This window comes from Cephus cinctus, unplaced genomic scaffold, assembly GCF_000341935.2.
Source record: "Cephus cinctus unplaced genomic scaffold, Ccin1 Ccin1_scaffold0240, whole genome shotgun sequence".
Lineage (NCBI taxonomy): Eukaryota > Metazoa > Arthropoda > Insecta > Hymenoptera > Cephidae > Cephus > Cephus cinctus.
This window is the reverse complement of record NW_014332956.1, coordinates 594,994-610,994: the sequence shown is the minus strand read 5'-3', so window position 1 is coordinate 610,994 and position 16,001 is coordinate 594,994. Positions and strand designations below refer to the sequence as shown.

Below are 16,001 nucleotides of genomic sequence, written 5' to 3'. Positions count from 1 at the left end.
ATAAAATTTCAACAGAACTTTATGATATGAAATAAAATTACATACATTATAATACCAATATATTCTGATTATATATAAGCAATGACTGTATTAATTAAAATAAATTTATCAAGATCATTCATGATGCAGGATCAATAGTTTTATTTACATGAGCCACTTTTGCATACATTCTAATAATGTACAATATAAAACTGTGTTCAGTGATTGTGGCATCACAGTAACTAAGGCCTTAACAAATACAAACTACTAATCGATGAATCAATTGTTGTACTTTAGTGCAGCAGTGTTACGATTGCACTTTATACTCACATTATCTTGATCACCTTATTTACTTAATCAAACTGTACATACGTAAGTAATAATTATGTTGACCTGACCTCTCTTTATAATAGACAATGTATGTTACAGTTTGAATGGTTAAACTTAAAATAGGATTTCATTATGTCCATTTCTTTACGTCGTCCCGTTTGGAATTTCATTGTTTATTATTCAGCTGATTTCAACGAAATTCTTCATTCTCATTGAGTGACTAGATTTCCTTCATACGCGCGTTACGGCTTCTGTTATTTATTAATGCTCTCACTGCCTTCGGCATCAACCATATGTGCAATCCTCTATCCTTGCTACCTGCTATAATCTATCGAAAAAAAAGATTGATAAATAATTTATACTCTACAGTAGAAGAAATTGTTTAAGTAGATTTTAAAGCGACAAAGGATGCTAACCTTATTATCAACGACTTCCATACTCAACAACATATTACCAGGTCCAGGTATACTGCATACGAGTTTCCGGTCCTATAAAAATTCAATGAATAACGTATAATCTTATTTATATAAAATGAAGGAACTTTCAAAGGTTGTGCAAAAATCTTTACCTTAGTGTTGAAGACATATATGTTGCCATCGTAACAGCCAGCAAAGAGTAACTTTTTGTATAGCCTCATACAGACAATACCGACACCAGCATTATATTGTGCCACTTGTTCAGCAGTCTGAAAGAATATATTTTTACGAAACAATGGTTAAACTATCTAATTATCAATTAATGTATCTAAGTATTTGTTCTTCTTACAATGAAATCGAAGACGGGAATTAAAGTTCCGCTGGTCCCACAATACACCATATGATGATCCATCATCAAACTATAAACAGTATGATTCTTGTGTCCGCTGACGGTTCGAAGAAACAGTCCATTCTGTGCATCTCTTATTGTTATCGGCTGATTACGAGAGGCGACTATAAGTACTCTTCTTGGACCCTCGGACGTTGCTTTCAGTGCAAGAACTGAGACCTCAGAGAATTGTATATTGTCGCCTTTCATGACACCAGACTGAATAAATAAATTTATGTAGAGTGTAAAATCTGTAGGACACATTTAATCTTAACTATAATAGTAGAAGCAGATGAGAACAAACTTTTATGTGAAAACGTGAAACGTGACCAGATTTTGTACCAAGGAAAATTACACCCCAAGCATGATCCATACACTGAATCGGACTGCCAATGTCGACTGATTCGCGCACCTGCTGTCCACTCTGTATAAGAGAGTAATCGTATTAAATAAAATAATTATTAATATACTATAATGAATGTGTATTAATGAGATATAATTGTATGCTTAATTGTCCTCACATCAATTTCATAGCATCTAAGAGTTCCGTCCAAGGATCCAGAAAACAGCCATTGTCTACTAATACCAGAGAAATTAATCTTTGGTATGCAAAGACAGGTCACAGCTGATTTATGTCCTCTATAAATATTTAAAATGCCATTAGATACTTGACTGTAGCGATAAATTGTACCATCCTCACTGGCAGCCATAAAAGAGTCACCATAAACCTGGAAGGAGAATAGTGAATGTTAAAAGCTGGTTTAATTACATTTGTCAAAGCACAGCAATGACTTTACTTACTTTAATATCTAAAACAGGTCCTTTATGAACAGTATATTCTGTTCTTGGTGATTTCTCCTCCTCTAGCACCATTTTTGTCAGCATTTTTTCACCGTCTGTATCTTCAACCTGATTTAATGAACGAGATTCTTTTGTAGCCTCCAGGATTTCAATATCCGATTGACTTGATGTATTTGCTGCACTCTCATCTTCATTAATATCAATGACAGGTTGCGGTGAGGATACTTCATCCTGTCGTAATACTGTAGGATCCAAATGAGAAAGATATACATGCTCGTTGTCATTTGTATCCTCACAATTTTCAGTAGTCTCATTATTATAAATTTTTCTTGATCTGGTCATTTTTTCTTGAGAGATTGAATTCTGTGATACATCAATTGATTCTGGTAATTCTTGAATATTTTGATCCCAGGAACAAAAGGAGCTGGAATCTTTTTCCTTGTCACTTTCCATGTGAATAATATCATATCCAGGGGTAATGACTTCCTGGACTAAAGTAACAGAAGCAGATCTCTTGTTACCTTCAATTTTTAGAGAAGGTTCACATTGAATACATATGGTACGTCCATATGCATTGATCTTGGATATACCATATTGATGAAATAAACTAGGATCACAATCAGGTCTAAGATATGTAGATTTACAATCTGTCAACCGTACTTTGCAATTTTTTAATTGCAATTGGCTAATATACTTTCTCTTTTTAGATTCTTCTATAGAAAATCCTTTTGACGATAGCAATTCCGCGTCTATGGATGTCTCCAGTGAATTAACATCCTTGGTGAGACCAGGCAATTCTACAGTTGATCTATTGGACCATCTCGTTTTTCGTCTCTTTGTTGCTGTTCTTGGTTCTACAACGATAGATTTTCTTTTTCCACGAGATTGCACATTTTTAGGACGTTTCTCAGGGATGGTGGATGTAGCAGGAACTGGTGATATTGTGCCAGATAGTGAGGAGTTGGTATTAAGCCGCTTTTTAGGTCGCCCACGACTACGTGTGATTGCTGTAGTTTCAATCTCTTCAGAAGTCGAAGTGGATAGTTGTACTGTCTTCTCTGTTGGTTCAACACTTGTTTGATTAGATACTAGAAATCCAAGAAAATCATTACTGCCACTTCTATTTAACTCTTCAGTTTGAGAATTTATATCTTCGCTTTCCACAGGTCTTTCTTCTTCTTTCTTCTTCTGCGAACAATCCTCATTTCCCCTTGATATAGTTTCTGCAGAACTTGACTCAGGAACTGAATTTATTAAGTCATCCATGGTCTCTTTTACAGCTTCATGAATTTCCTCAAATGATTCTAGTTCTAATGACGTATTCAAATCTTCTTTTGATATTATTGTTGGATCTACTTCTTTCATTTCTGTTGCACTTTCCTTTTCTGGGCTAACAATAACTTTATCCTTCTGAACATCTAAAATAGTAGAATCTGCCGCCTCATTTTCCGTTTCAGCACTAATCACAGTATTATCCAGATTACTCGTTAGAGTCTCGTTTATCGAATTGCCTTCAGAGTCCATTAAAGTTCCTGGGCATTCAATATTATCTGAACTCTTTTTATTTAGCACCGCTGATGAATCTTCATCCTCCTTTTCAGCCTCTGTGGTTTTACCAATTTCATGAATACTCTGTTCATCTTCACCACCAGTCAGCCTTTTATTTTCATTGCTTATTATTTTATCATGATCATTCTTGACAGAAGCAGTCGTCGTATCGTCAATGGCAACCTTAGCAGATAATTCTTTGACTTCATTTTCGCTGAGAGTATCAGATTGAATGTCACTCTTCTCCTTCTTAGAATCTTTACCAATAAGATCCTTTTCTGTATTCTCTGTTGATGCTGGAGTATTTTCAGTATGTACTAGGTCCTCGTGTCTTGATTCAATTAAGGTATGAAGTTCTGCTGCTTTGGAAGCAGGACTCGCAATTTCAACAGACACAGTAGGTTCTAGAATATTTTTTGAAATTAATGTCATAGTTTCCAAAGTACCGGTATTATCAATCTTATCAGTATCGGTTGGCTTTACAGTAGTTTCTACTTCAAGTAGAGTTTGTTCTGTTGATAATTCAACTAACTGCCCAAGATTTGGTACCTCCAGTTCATGTGTCTCAACTGTCACATTTTCTGTTTTATTTTCAGCGACAGCATTTATCACGGCCATTACATGTTTCCAAATTGTGGCAGAATTTTCTTGAGACTTCTCTGGCAACTTTTCTAACTTTGACTTGACACCCATTTCTTCAAGCAGATGCTGCTTCTGTTTCTGCTTCATCTCAAACAAGACGTTTAATGGGATTTCCTCTTCATCTGCAGTTAAACTGTTCACATTCTTCAATAAGGTTTCTATTTTTTCCTTCTTCTGCTTCCTGGCTGCTGCTTTCAGCTTTCTGGAAATGGCCATCTCTCGTTTGAAAGTCTCTTCGAGTAATGCCAAACCTGTAGTACACTTTTTTGCCTCACTAGATTCAAGTGTCAGTGATGATTCTCTGGTACTGTCATCCGAATAGATGGATAAACGTTCCGTAGTTTTTGAATCGGACCTCTTTGAAACATTCTCACTGGATTTACTCTCTTCGTCAACTCCAACAGAAGGCTGGGGTCTATCCTCTGTTATTCTAGTTACGTACTGATCTTCAAGAACATTTTCTTCGACATTTGTACTATCATCGTTACCCTTAGGATACTTTGGGCTCGTACAAGATTTACTTTCTACTCTTACTTCTCGTACAGTAGCTATGTCATTATCAGTTTTCTTGTCTGGTTTACTAATCATCTTCTTGTAATTCTTCAAAGCATTCAGTGACTCTTTATTATCGGTAATACTCTTATTATGAGTTTTTTCAATGTCAGGCTTGTCCAGTCGTAATCTTTTTTTTTCTTTATTATTTTCCGGCGGAAAACTTGATTTGTCTATTTCTATATTCACATGGTCCACACTGCGTCCTTGTTTAGCCTCTGAAATTGACGTTGAAGTCTGTCTTTCACGTTTTTCATAGGAATTATCAAACACATGCACCAATGTATCTTTTCTTGAATTGTCATGATCTGCTTGGCTATCATCGAAGAGAATGTCTTTATTCCTTGCACCATGAGTACTCTGATGAGTTGGGGGATGACCTTTCTCCAGAGACAGTCTGTTATGAGAAAAGAGACTGACTGCACTGACTTCTTTCCTTTTCTTACTTCGTGATTCATGATTATCTTTTGTATTAGCCTGGTTATCATCCAGTAATGAAGATTCACTATTCAGTTGTTGATATAGCGTCATTTTTTCTGTCATTAATTTATGAATTTCAAGATCAATCTCAATCATTCTTGACATAACGCTTTCTTTTGTCATTGCATTCTCTCGTGATAGGATTTTATCTAATTTAGTTGGTGCTTTACTCTTTTTATCCTTAAATTTTTGTCTGCTCCTGATTTTATGTAGTGGGTCATTGTCATGTTTCTTACTCTCTTTTCGAGTTTTTGACCGAATCTTCGGTTTCTCTACGTACTGAATTGGTTCTATGACTTTTGGAATATCATCGTTATCCTGCCATCTTGATACTCTGCGTCTTTTGGTTATTTTTTCTTCACATTTCGATGACTCCGAAAAATCGACAGATTGTCCTTTTGTAACACTTGGATATGAAACTCCAGTTTCTGATAATATTTCTTGGGATTTTTCATGATGATGATTTAGTGCATCTTGTGATTTTGTTACATTTATTTCTGCTTGAGTTTGTGTCACTTCTGAATTTAGGCTTTTTGAGGTACTGGCACTAGGTTCATGTAATTCTGACACTTCATGGGCTTTCATATGTTCGACAAATAGTTTTGCCACTTCTTCTGTTTTTGTTATTTCATCTATTTTTACTTGTTGCTGTATTTTTATTACTCCCGATAATTTCTCCATTTCAGGTGATTCATAACTTTTAAATGCTTCAGATGGTTTAACTAATTCTTGCTTTTTCTCTGCTACAGGCAAGTTTACCACTTCATGTCTTTCCAATGTTGTGGATGAATTAATCACTTCTTCAGTTTTTCCTACTACAGGCGACTTCACCTCTTTGTGCCTTTTTAATGTTTTAAATGGTTTAATGACTTCTTGTGTTTTTTCTACTGTAGGTGACTTTACCTCTTCGTGCCTTTTTGATATTGTCGATGGTTTAACCACTTCTTGTTCTTTTTCTGCTATAGGTGACTTCACCACTTCATGTCTTTTCAATGTTGTAGAAGGTGTAACCGTTTCTTGACATTTTTCTACTACAGGAGACTTTACCACTTTGTGCCTTTTTAATGTTTTAGATGGTTTAATAACTTCTTGTAGTTTTTCTACTACAGGTGACTTCACCTCTTTGTACCTTTTTGATGATGTGAATCGTTTAACCAGTTCTTGTTCTCTTTCTGCTATAGGTGACTTTACCACTTCATGTCTTTTCAATGTTGTTGATAGTGTTACCACTTCTTGTCCTTTTTCTACTACAGGAGACTTTACCACTTTGTGCCTTTTTAATGTTGTAGATGGTGTTACTGGTTCTTGTCCTTTTTCTATTACAGGAGACTTTACCTCTTCATGCCTTTTTGATGTTGTGGATGGTTTAACCAGTACTTGTTCTTTTTCTGTTATAGGTGACTTTACCACTTCATGTCTTTTTAATGTTGTAGATGGTGTTACCGCTTCTTGTCCTTTTTCTATTACAGGAGACTTTACCACTTCGTGCCTTTTTGATGTTGTAGATGGTTTAATGACTTCTTGTAGTTTTTCTACTACAGGTGACTTCAGCTCTTCAGGCCTTTCTGATGTTGTGGATGGTTTAACCAGTTCTTGTTCTTTTTCTGCTATAGGTGACTTTATCACTTCATGTCTTTTCAATGTTGTAGATGGTGTTACCGCTTCTTGTCCTTTTTCTACTACAGGAGACTTTACCACTTTGTGCCTTTTCAATGTTTTAGATGGTTTAATGCCTTCTTGTGTTTTTTCGACTACAGGAGACTTGATCTCTTCGTGCCTTTTTGATGTTGTGGATGATTGAACTAGTTCTTCTTCTTTTTCTGCTATAGGTGACTTTACCACTTCATGTCTTATCAATGTTGTAGATGGTGTTACCGTTTCTTGTCCTTTTTCTATTACAGGAGACTTTACCACTTCGTGCCTTTTTGATGTTGTAGATGGTTTAATGACTTCTTGTAGTTTTTCTACTACAGGTGACTTCAGCTCTTCAGGCCTTTCTGATGTTGTGGATGGTTTAACCAGTTCTTGTTCTTTTTCTGCTATAGGTGACTTTACCACTTCATGTCTTATCAATGTTGTAGATGGTGTTACCGTTTCTTGTCCTTTTTCTATTACAGGAGACTTTACCACTTTATGCCGTTTCAATGTTGTGGATGGTTTAATGACTTCCTGTGTTTTTTCTACTATAGGAGACTTGATCTCTTCGTGCCTTTTTGATGTTGTGGATGATTGAACTAGTTCTTGTTCTTTTTCTGCTATAGGTGACTTTACCACTTCATGTCTTTTCAATGTTGTAGATGGTGTTACTGCTTCTTGTCCTTTTTCTACTACAGGAGACTTTACCATTTTGTGCCTTTTCAATGTTATAGATGGTTTAATAACTTCCTGTGTCTTTTCTGCTACAGGTGATTTTACCTCTTTGTGCCTTTTCAATGCTGTAGATGGTTTAACCACTTCTTGTTCTTTTTCTATTGGAGGTGATTTTACTTCCTCATGCCTTTTTAATATTGTAGGTGGTTTAACCACTTCTTGTGCTTTTTCTACTGTTGGTGAATTTACTACTTCATGGCTTTTCCCTGCTACAAATGGCTTAACCTCTTCTTTTATTTTCTTTGTCATAGGTGATTTTACATCGAGCCTTCTCAGTAATACAGATGGTTTAACTATTTCTGGTATTTTCTCCGAATCATATCTTTTCAGTAATACAGATGCCTTCCCTACTTCTACCATTTCTTCCACTTCACATAATTTTAAAGCTTCATGCGACTTTAAAAAATCATGCCTTTTCAATACTACAGGTGGCTTTATTATTTCATGTGCTCTTTCCACTTCAGGAATTTTCTGCACATCAGGTGAATTTACAACTTCATGCCCCTTCAGTATTATAGGCGACTTGCTGACTTCAGTTAATTTTTCCACTTCAGCCGATTTTTCAATGTCATGCCGTTTCAATGTAATAGACGATTCAATTACTTCAGACTTTTTTTCCACTCCAGGCGTCTCTACCAAATCATGCCGTTTAGGTACTGCAAACGGCTTAACCACCTCAAGCTCTTTTTTCATATCATCTAATTTCGCAAATTCTTGTGTCTTTTCGACGGCAGTTGATTGTTTAGCTTCATCTATCTTGGCTATCTCACACACCTTATACCGATCACGTGTTTTTCTCATCATAGATGATTTTACCGCTTTAGATGTTTTAACTGTTTCTAACCTTTTTGATCCATGAATTTTCGTTACTTCTTGTGTCTTTTCTGCAACACGTAATTTTTCCGTATCATATGTTTTCACCATTTCGTGTGGTTTATGCCGCTCTTGTTTTTTCTTCGTTACAGATAATTTAACGCCTTCATGAATTTTCATTGCTTCGTGCGAACTAACCTTTTCGTTCGATTTTCCCATTGAAGACGATTTTACCACATCGAGCACTTTTAACGGTTCTGTCGCTTTCGCCAATTCATGTACTTTCGGCACTTCTTGCAAATTCTCTGCTACAGCTGATTCCTCTACTTCCTGTTCTTTCGTTACTACTATAGGTTTTACAGTTGTATCTATTTTGAACAGTTCGTACTTCTTCGCCACTTGAGCTACTTTTTCCACTTTCGATGTTTCCGCTAGTTCTGGCAGTATCACTACAGCAGACGATTTTTCAACTTTGCCGACTTCCGCCACTTCTAAACCTTTGATACCTTCCTGTTCCAACGTTATTATCGGATCAAATATTTTCGCTGGTTCAAGCTTCTCCACAATTTCTGAAGTCTCCTTTTCTAAATGTTCTTTCTTCAGAGTGTCAACATCTTGCAGCTTCTCAACAGGAGATTTTACAGTATCAATAATATTCTCATACACCTTGTCTTGCTCAATATTTTCATCTATACGCGTGCCAGTCTCAATACACATTCCCTCAACATGTGTTTCCTTGTTAATAATCAATTTCTCACTTTTTGCTTTTCCATTCAACGAATCAGAAGACACGTGCACTTCGATACTTTCATCCTTTTGTATATCACTAATATCACCACTCGCAGAAATCACTAAAAGATTCGTCACGTCCTTGGATTGAAGTTCTTCACTCTTTTCTGGAAGCACTTGTGGGGAAGTTGTCTCCTGACTCTGCAAACTAGAATCTTCATTGGGAGACGTTGTCTTGACACACAAAGCACTGTTTTCGCATGTCTCTTCAGGAATAGATTCGTCGCTGACAGTAGCACCGTTCAGGAATTCTGCTTGGGAACGGAGTAGCGTGTTCCTCGCAAGTTGCTCTGAAGGAAGTTGTGATTCTTCTGAAAATCCTTTGAAAGGACTGTCCAGGCTGCATAGAGATGTCACCTCCGAACTTGTATTTTTTGCTGCTTTTGCATTAAAATCAACTGTGCATGCTTCTACTGTCAAAGGGGTTTGGACGTTTTGTTCAATGTCACGTAACGTTTTGTTTATATTCCCATGAGTAGTCAAAGTACTTTGAGAATGTTGCGTTTGTTGTTTTTCTTGTTCTTCGGTCGTACTTTCGACGCTAAACTTTTCACTGAAAATGTTACTGTGACAATCCCTGGCCGATTTATTTGGTGATTGCTGTACACGTTCTTTGAGCTTCGATAATCTAGGATCCTTTAAATCAGGATTGTCCTCAGTTGGAATTTGTATTTGAATCGATTGTTTCTTATGCTCTGAAGAATCTGCTGTACCAGAGGAAGCTTTTTCTTTCTGAATCTTGACTTTTAGACTTTTCAATTCAGTTGTCAACATTTTTGAGTGTTTTGTCGCACTGGATTTTTTATCGCGTAATAACGAGGATGATTTTTTCTTTGCTTTCTCTTCGATAAGTTTCATCTCCTTGCGTCCTTCTGACTTTATGTTTTGGAATTTCATCGATGGCTTTTCTTCATTTGATTTAGACCTTATCGTCCCGTTCCCTATGTCCACCTTATCCGCAGCTTCTTCTCCTGATTTCTCCACCGACAATTGATCGATATTTGAAGATCGTACATTTTCGGCATCCTCTGGTACTGTGTCCTTAGGAGGTTTATCACTCTTCTGTGAAATGTTAATTACATCTTTAGGAAGTACCGTCACGGAAGTAATGTCATTTTTTTCTTGTTTTGATTTGTCTAAAACCTTGTTCTTGGCGGACCGTGATGTAGACGCTGAATGTTCCTCTTTCTGCATATCAAGCTGTGCTGAATGAGACGTTTCGGATGTTGATTCCAATGGCTTAGTACTGGCGATCGTATCGAGCGCCTGGGAATTAGCATTGTTGCCACCATCAATAGTTTTTAAACTTGTAGATTCCTTTTCAGGAAATTCCATTAATACAATGTTGGGGACTTTGGGCATTTCTAGAATTGTTGGCATCGACTGCTTCCGCATCTGAAGACTTGTGTCCTCATTGCTAGTACATTCTTGTGTAGTGCTTAATTCTTGGCTAGTAATTAAATCTTTATTTGTGACTGGCTCTTGATTAGTAACTATCGTTTTATTAGAAAGTAATGTTTTATCAATAGTTAATTCTTGTTGGGCACTTTGATGATTACATTCAGTAGGTTCAGGATGGTTGATCGTCTTTTCTACTGAACATTCAACCTTTTCAAGACCAGGTTCGTCTTTAACGATGATCTCCTTTTTGATGTCGAGTTCTGTGAATAATGTCATCGAATCGGATTCGCTGTCAGAATATGAGGAACTACTTTCACGCGGTGCTACTCTTCTCTTTCGTTTCCTTCGTTCCTTTTCCTTTCTTGTTTTTCTCTTTCTTTCTCTTCTTCGTGATTTTCGTGAGCTACTCATTCCTTCTCTATGCTTCCTGTTACTTCCGATTTTCGTAAATAATTTGTCTCTTCTTGTCTCACTAGTACTCTCGTTCGAATCCTCTCCGCTCTTTGTTTCTCTTAATGTCTTCCCAATAGTTTGACAAGTTTCACTGCTTCTTTCCCTCCAAGTTGTCCCGCTCATCTCAATTGGACTGATTGATTCGATGACCTCTGCAACTGCCATACTGTTAGAGTCACTCGATGATCTTCCTTTATTTGATTGATACTCCTGACGGAGGCTAGAGGACTTGGCGATATTCAAAACGTATTTGTTAACGGGTACAGTGTTGCTGTGGCCCACCTTTGGGTTCCGGTCGATAACATTTTTAATAGCTAATGATTTTATGGAATCAATGCTGATGTCCTCTTTATTGGAGGAACTTTCATTACTGTCAAGGCGGCTAGGAGGCTTACCAATTTCATCATCGTTATTGGATTTACCGTACTTGGCCTCCCATTCTTCTTTAGTGAGATTTCGAAACATGTCAGGATCATCACGTGCCTTCCTGTGCCATCTTTCACATTTATCTTTTCGACTTTCTACGAATGTCATCCCCTCTTGAAACTTCTTTGTCTCAGGAACAGGTTCAGTAACCATTGGAGATTGTGAAGCTCTACCTCCTGAAGGACCAAAGAAAAGATCAAAATCAGTAACAACTTTTTCAGATGTTGCAGATTTCGTACTGTGTTTTGCCTTTGCAATACCTGCCAGGAATATGTTATCCAGGTCCATATTCAATCGAGAGTCCTGAGTCTCTTTACTTTGCTCCACGTTTATTTGTACATTGTTAATAGTCGTATCTTCGTGAACTTCATTAGCATTCATACTGATATCAATTTCCTTTTTCATCAACGACCTAGAAATAGTCTTACCATGTAGTTTATCATAAGTTGACTCGGCAGGTTGACTCTTGCTTGTCGTATGAACAGGAGTAACTTCTGCCTCTGTATTTTGTATGGAATCAGTCTGATCCTGGGGAAGAGAATTGAGTTGTAAGACTTCACCTAGGTGTCTGATAAATTCCGTAGGTAGATTTGTTATATCAATAGTGGCGCTAGGATCCAGCATTTCATTTAGTTGACATATGAATTGTTCACGATCGTAGCTCTTGATCTTCTCATCTTCGGTATTGCGCATTTCCCAAGATAGCGAAGATCGTCTCTCTTTAACAAGCTGCTTCATGGCAATATCGAATTTTCTCAGGCTTGAATTATTAAGAATATTACGTATCTCGTTCTTGCTCATTTTCAAAAATCGATCAATTACGGTACTCTTCCAGGAGGACTCGGAAACTCGTCCTCTAGCTTCACTTCTTTTACGACTAGAGATCAACGGTTTACTTGACTTTGGCGATGGCATTTTGCGAATTTGTGAGTGACTTTTTACACGGAGGGCATTTGCTGGGTTTTCTAAAGCAACTATTTGTGCCTTTAGTTTCCTGTGCTTTGCAGTAGATGTATCAGTTTGCTGTTGCCATTCCTCTTGCTTACTTATCTTCTTTATCTTAGCGTTTAAATTAAACACCACCTTCGGACGGGACTGTTCTTCTGATAATGGTACATCCTCCTGTAGTGTATTTTGATATTGCTTTGAATTATCTTGATTTTGCACAGTATGTACTTTATCAGTGGGTGACATCGACATTGTTGGCGCTGAACACGTCGCGATGTTCTCACTCTTTGATTTCTTCATTCTAAGTCGTTTTTGTTTTGGTTTATCCATGTCCGTTTTCGGCCGAGATGTAGAGGGGAGTATCGTCTCCTTGCTCACTCTTGGTGGCTCTTGCTGTTCCGAGGTCTCTGTCGAGGTCTTTGAACCTTGTTTCTTTGAAAAGAGAACCGATCGTGATTCTGAGATGGGTAAAGGAACTTCTGTAGAAGGCAAAAGAACATCTGCTGGAGGTAAAGGAGCATCTAATGGAGGTAGAGGAGCATCTACTGGAGGCAAAGGAGCATCCGGGGGAGGTAAAGGAGCATCCACAGGAGGCAAAGGAGCATCTGCAGGAGGCAATGTCTCTGGAAGTGGAGGAGAACAATAGTCTGAAAGTATCGGTGGTTCTGGTGGAGGTTCCATGTATAATTCCCCTTCAATATCTATATAATTCTGTTCTGGTTCTAAAGCCTCTTGCTGTGACAATGGTTGCACTCCGTCCAATTGTAGGAAATGACTTTGAGCCATATCAAAGTTATTTGTCATTGAGTAATTTGGAATTAAATCAAAGTCAGTCATGGGCACCATTTCAAGGAGAGATCCTGGTGGTGCTGGAGGTGGTGGCGGACCTGACAGAGGCGGTGGAGGTGGTATCGTCGATGATGGAACCTGCATTGACAATGGCGGATGTAACTGTGCTGAAACTACTGTTGGAATTAATCGCTGACGTTCCTGAAAACTTAGTCTGGGATCGAACACTGGTGGTAGTTGTGGCACCTCCTCCTGCGTAATAACACTTGGAGGAGGTTTCCGTGGGTCGAAATCAGGAAAGTTCATTCGTTCTTCGTTGGAGGAGTTACACTGAATGTTCGAAGGTGAACTAAGATGTGGAGGAGGTCCTCTATGATTGAAGCGAACACCTGAATGCATTGGATCAGCCTGCATTTGCGGAAGTGTGTCGATGTTGAGATTTTGATCCATTGAATGGAAATTCGATGGTGGAGGTAGTCGATTAAATACGGCAGGAGACGGTGTATGATGATTGAACATGACACGAGGCATATCGTGTTGATTTGGTGGTCTGGAGTTAGGGTGCATGGGTCGTAGTGTTAATGGTTTTCCACGCCCCATTGGAGACATCTCTTGCGGGTAAGGCATTCGGAATCTGGGTCCCATTTGTCTGGGTATGAATCTGGGAGGCGTGTTGACGTTACCTCGATGAAATTCTGGCCTACAATTGAAGCTAACTGATGGATTGTGATGTGGGATTTCTTCTGCAAAATTTAGCATAGTATCTTGATGAGTTTGTAACGTTGTATTCTCTCGAGATTGTACCACAGTGGAATCTATTGTAGGAATATTTGTTATGTCCTTATCTATTGCATTTTCTTGCACATTATCTACCTCTTCTTTTACTGCATTATTGGGGATATTACATTCACTCTCACCTTCAGAATTTCTTCTTTCTTCATCCAATAACGGAATTTCCGTTAAGTTTCTATTACATACTTCATCCAACACAACAACAGAATCATCTTGCATGGGGGTACGGTGCAAATCAACTCGTCCTATATCCTTAAGATCATGATAGGTTAAGTTAAAATCATGTGGATGTAATTCAGCTACCTCCTTATTGGGTGCCTCTTTTATAGATTTTGATGGAATGAGATCTACATCTTCTTCCCAAAAGTTTTCTACCTCCTGGTTCTTAATCGAAGAGAGTTTTTGTTTAAGTTTATCAGCAGCCTCAGTAATTTTCTGTTGGCGTTCCTCTTCCGATCCCAGGGGTGGAGCTGATGATATTTGTGGTAGGTTCGCAGAACTCTCATGTTGTTCATTATAAGACGGTGATGCATAAACTTCATTTTCACTTTGTAGTTCTGGTCTGTAAAGACCAGGTGCTCCAGGCATTCGCATTCTAGGAGGCATTCCACGAACATTCGGACCTCTTCCTCTACCATGATGGAATGGAACATCATGCCGAAATGGTGGTCGCACTTGAAAGTTTGGAAAGTGTCCCCTTCCATTATACTGCCAAGGAGCACAGAATGGTTGCGCAGGATGTTCATGCCAATTCTCTGAACCATGTCGTGGGAAAGATGGTCGATTAAAATGGGGCGGAGGAAAACGAGGTCCTCCTCTGACACCTGATGGTCCACGAGGACGAATACCTCGTGATCCAAAGCCCCTTCCTCTGAAACCACTGCCACTCATCACACACTATGTCCAACCTTGACGTACTTAATATCACGGTGCTTATGTCCAACTGGCAACTTTACAATTCTCTCAATAGAATCACTGATATACTTAAGCCTGGATAGCTTGTAGAACTCTGGTCCTACCGTCCTCATTTGAGAGGATTTTCAGCAAACCTAGGAACAAGAGCAGATCAGTTTTTCTGCAAAGAATAATATTCATCGTCCTGTAAAATACCATATACAATGACAACCTCAAGGAATTGAAAAAAATAAAGAAAAGCAAGCATGCATGTCTCTTCTTGAACTTACGGTTTAGTATTTTGTACGTTCTCCCACAGTAAAATAGGCGTGTTCAGGTCCCCCTTAACCTTTATAATAAAAAACACCATACGATTCTTATTACAGTTGTTGCTCAGCAATATGAAAATTTACGAGCGTGTCGACAGTCAGTTTATGTGTATTGAACGACAGCCAGAAATATAACCAATTGATGAATATTTCTCTACAGATGCTGCCTCACTTTGGCACTTTGTCTCGACTACACAAAAAACACAAGAATTTCAGTCAACTACGAACAGTAGACTGAGTAAAACAGAGATTGCTGCTCCCTCTCGATTATGCACACGCTTACGCATACGCGATTTGTTCCCGTTTACAAACATGTCTCCTCATGCATCATTGAGAGAGACATAGCCACCCGGCATAGTTTCACGTTTAGCACTATGGCGTACACTTGCACTCTATAAAATGCATTTCCGCTATTTCATTGGAATCACCATTTCCGTATAATAGTAATTATTTCATATCCTTATCAATATTATTGCTGCAATAGTAGATAAAATGTAGATTTATTCACTGGATCTTTGGTTTCTCCGTCCCAGTTTCTTATTCTACTATTGTTAAGGAATAGCACCGTGTTTAACTTGTAGATTGCGCTGCTGCTTTCTCGGGTCACTCGCGGTAACCAATAACTTTATCTTTGACGTTGATGACAATATTCCCAGGACTATGGATCAGTTTTGATCTGTTAAGTAGAATATCATTCATCGATTGTCAATATAATTTTCACATAAACGCATACGATTGCTTTAAAATTCTTATATTAAATTGTCATAGTGTCGTATAGAAGTTTAAAGCAAGAGTTACTGCGTTAACTACAAATCAGGTGATCGTCAGTCTATATTATTGATAATAATTATTAATAAGTGA

At 38.0% G+C, this 16,001-nt stretch overlaps 1 protein-coding gene across 3 annotated transcripts; it reads right to left on the bottom strand.

The window, feature by feature from the left end:
* Positions 1-117: 117 nt before the first annotated feature.
* Positions 118-15,943, bottom strand: LOC107265744. 3 transcript variants are annotated; one of them, XM_015735502.2, is made up of 9 exons: positions 15,102-15,943; positions 11,649-14,966; positions 1,915-11,564; positions 1,635-1,841; positions 1,418-1,537; positions 1,075-1,332; positions 878-994; positions 726-797; positions 163-637 (listed from the first exon to the last, which is right to left on the bottom strand). In XM_015735502.2, the coding sequence occupies exons 2-9, from the start codon at positions 14,806-14,808 to the stop codon at positions 530-532; spliced, it is 13,692 nt and encodes a 4,563-aa protein (XP_015590988.1). In that variant the 5' UTR covers positions 14,809-14,966; positions 15,102-15,943; the 3' UTR covers positions 163-529. The 3 variants fall into 3 exon arrangements, with proteins under 3 accessions (XP_015590987.1, XP_015590988.1, XP_024938786.1); XM_015735501.2 differs by having other exon boundaries at positions 118-637; positions 1,915-14,966; XM_025083018.1 differs by having other exon boundaries at positions 1,915-14,992.
* Between the last annotated feature and the right edge of the window lie 58 nt (positions 15,944-16,001).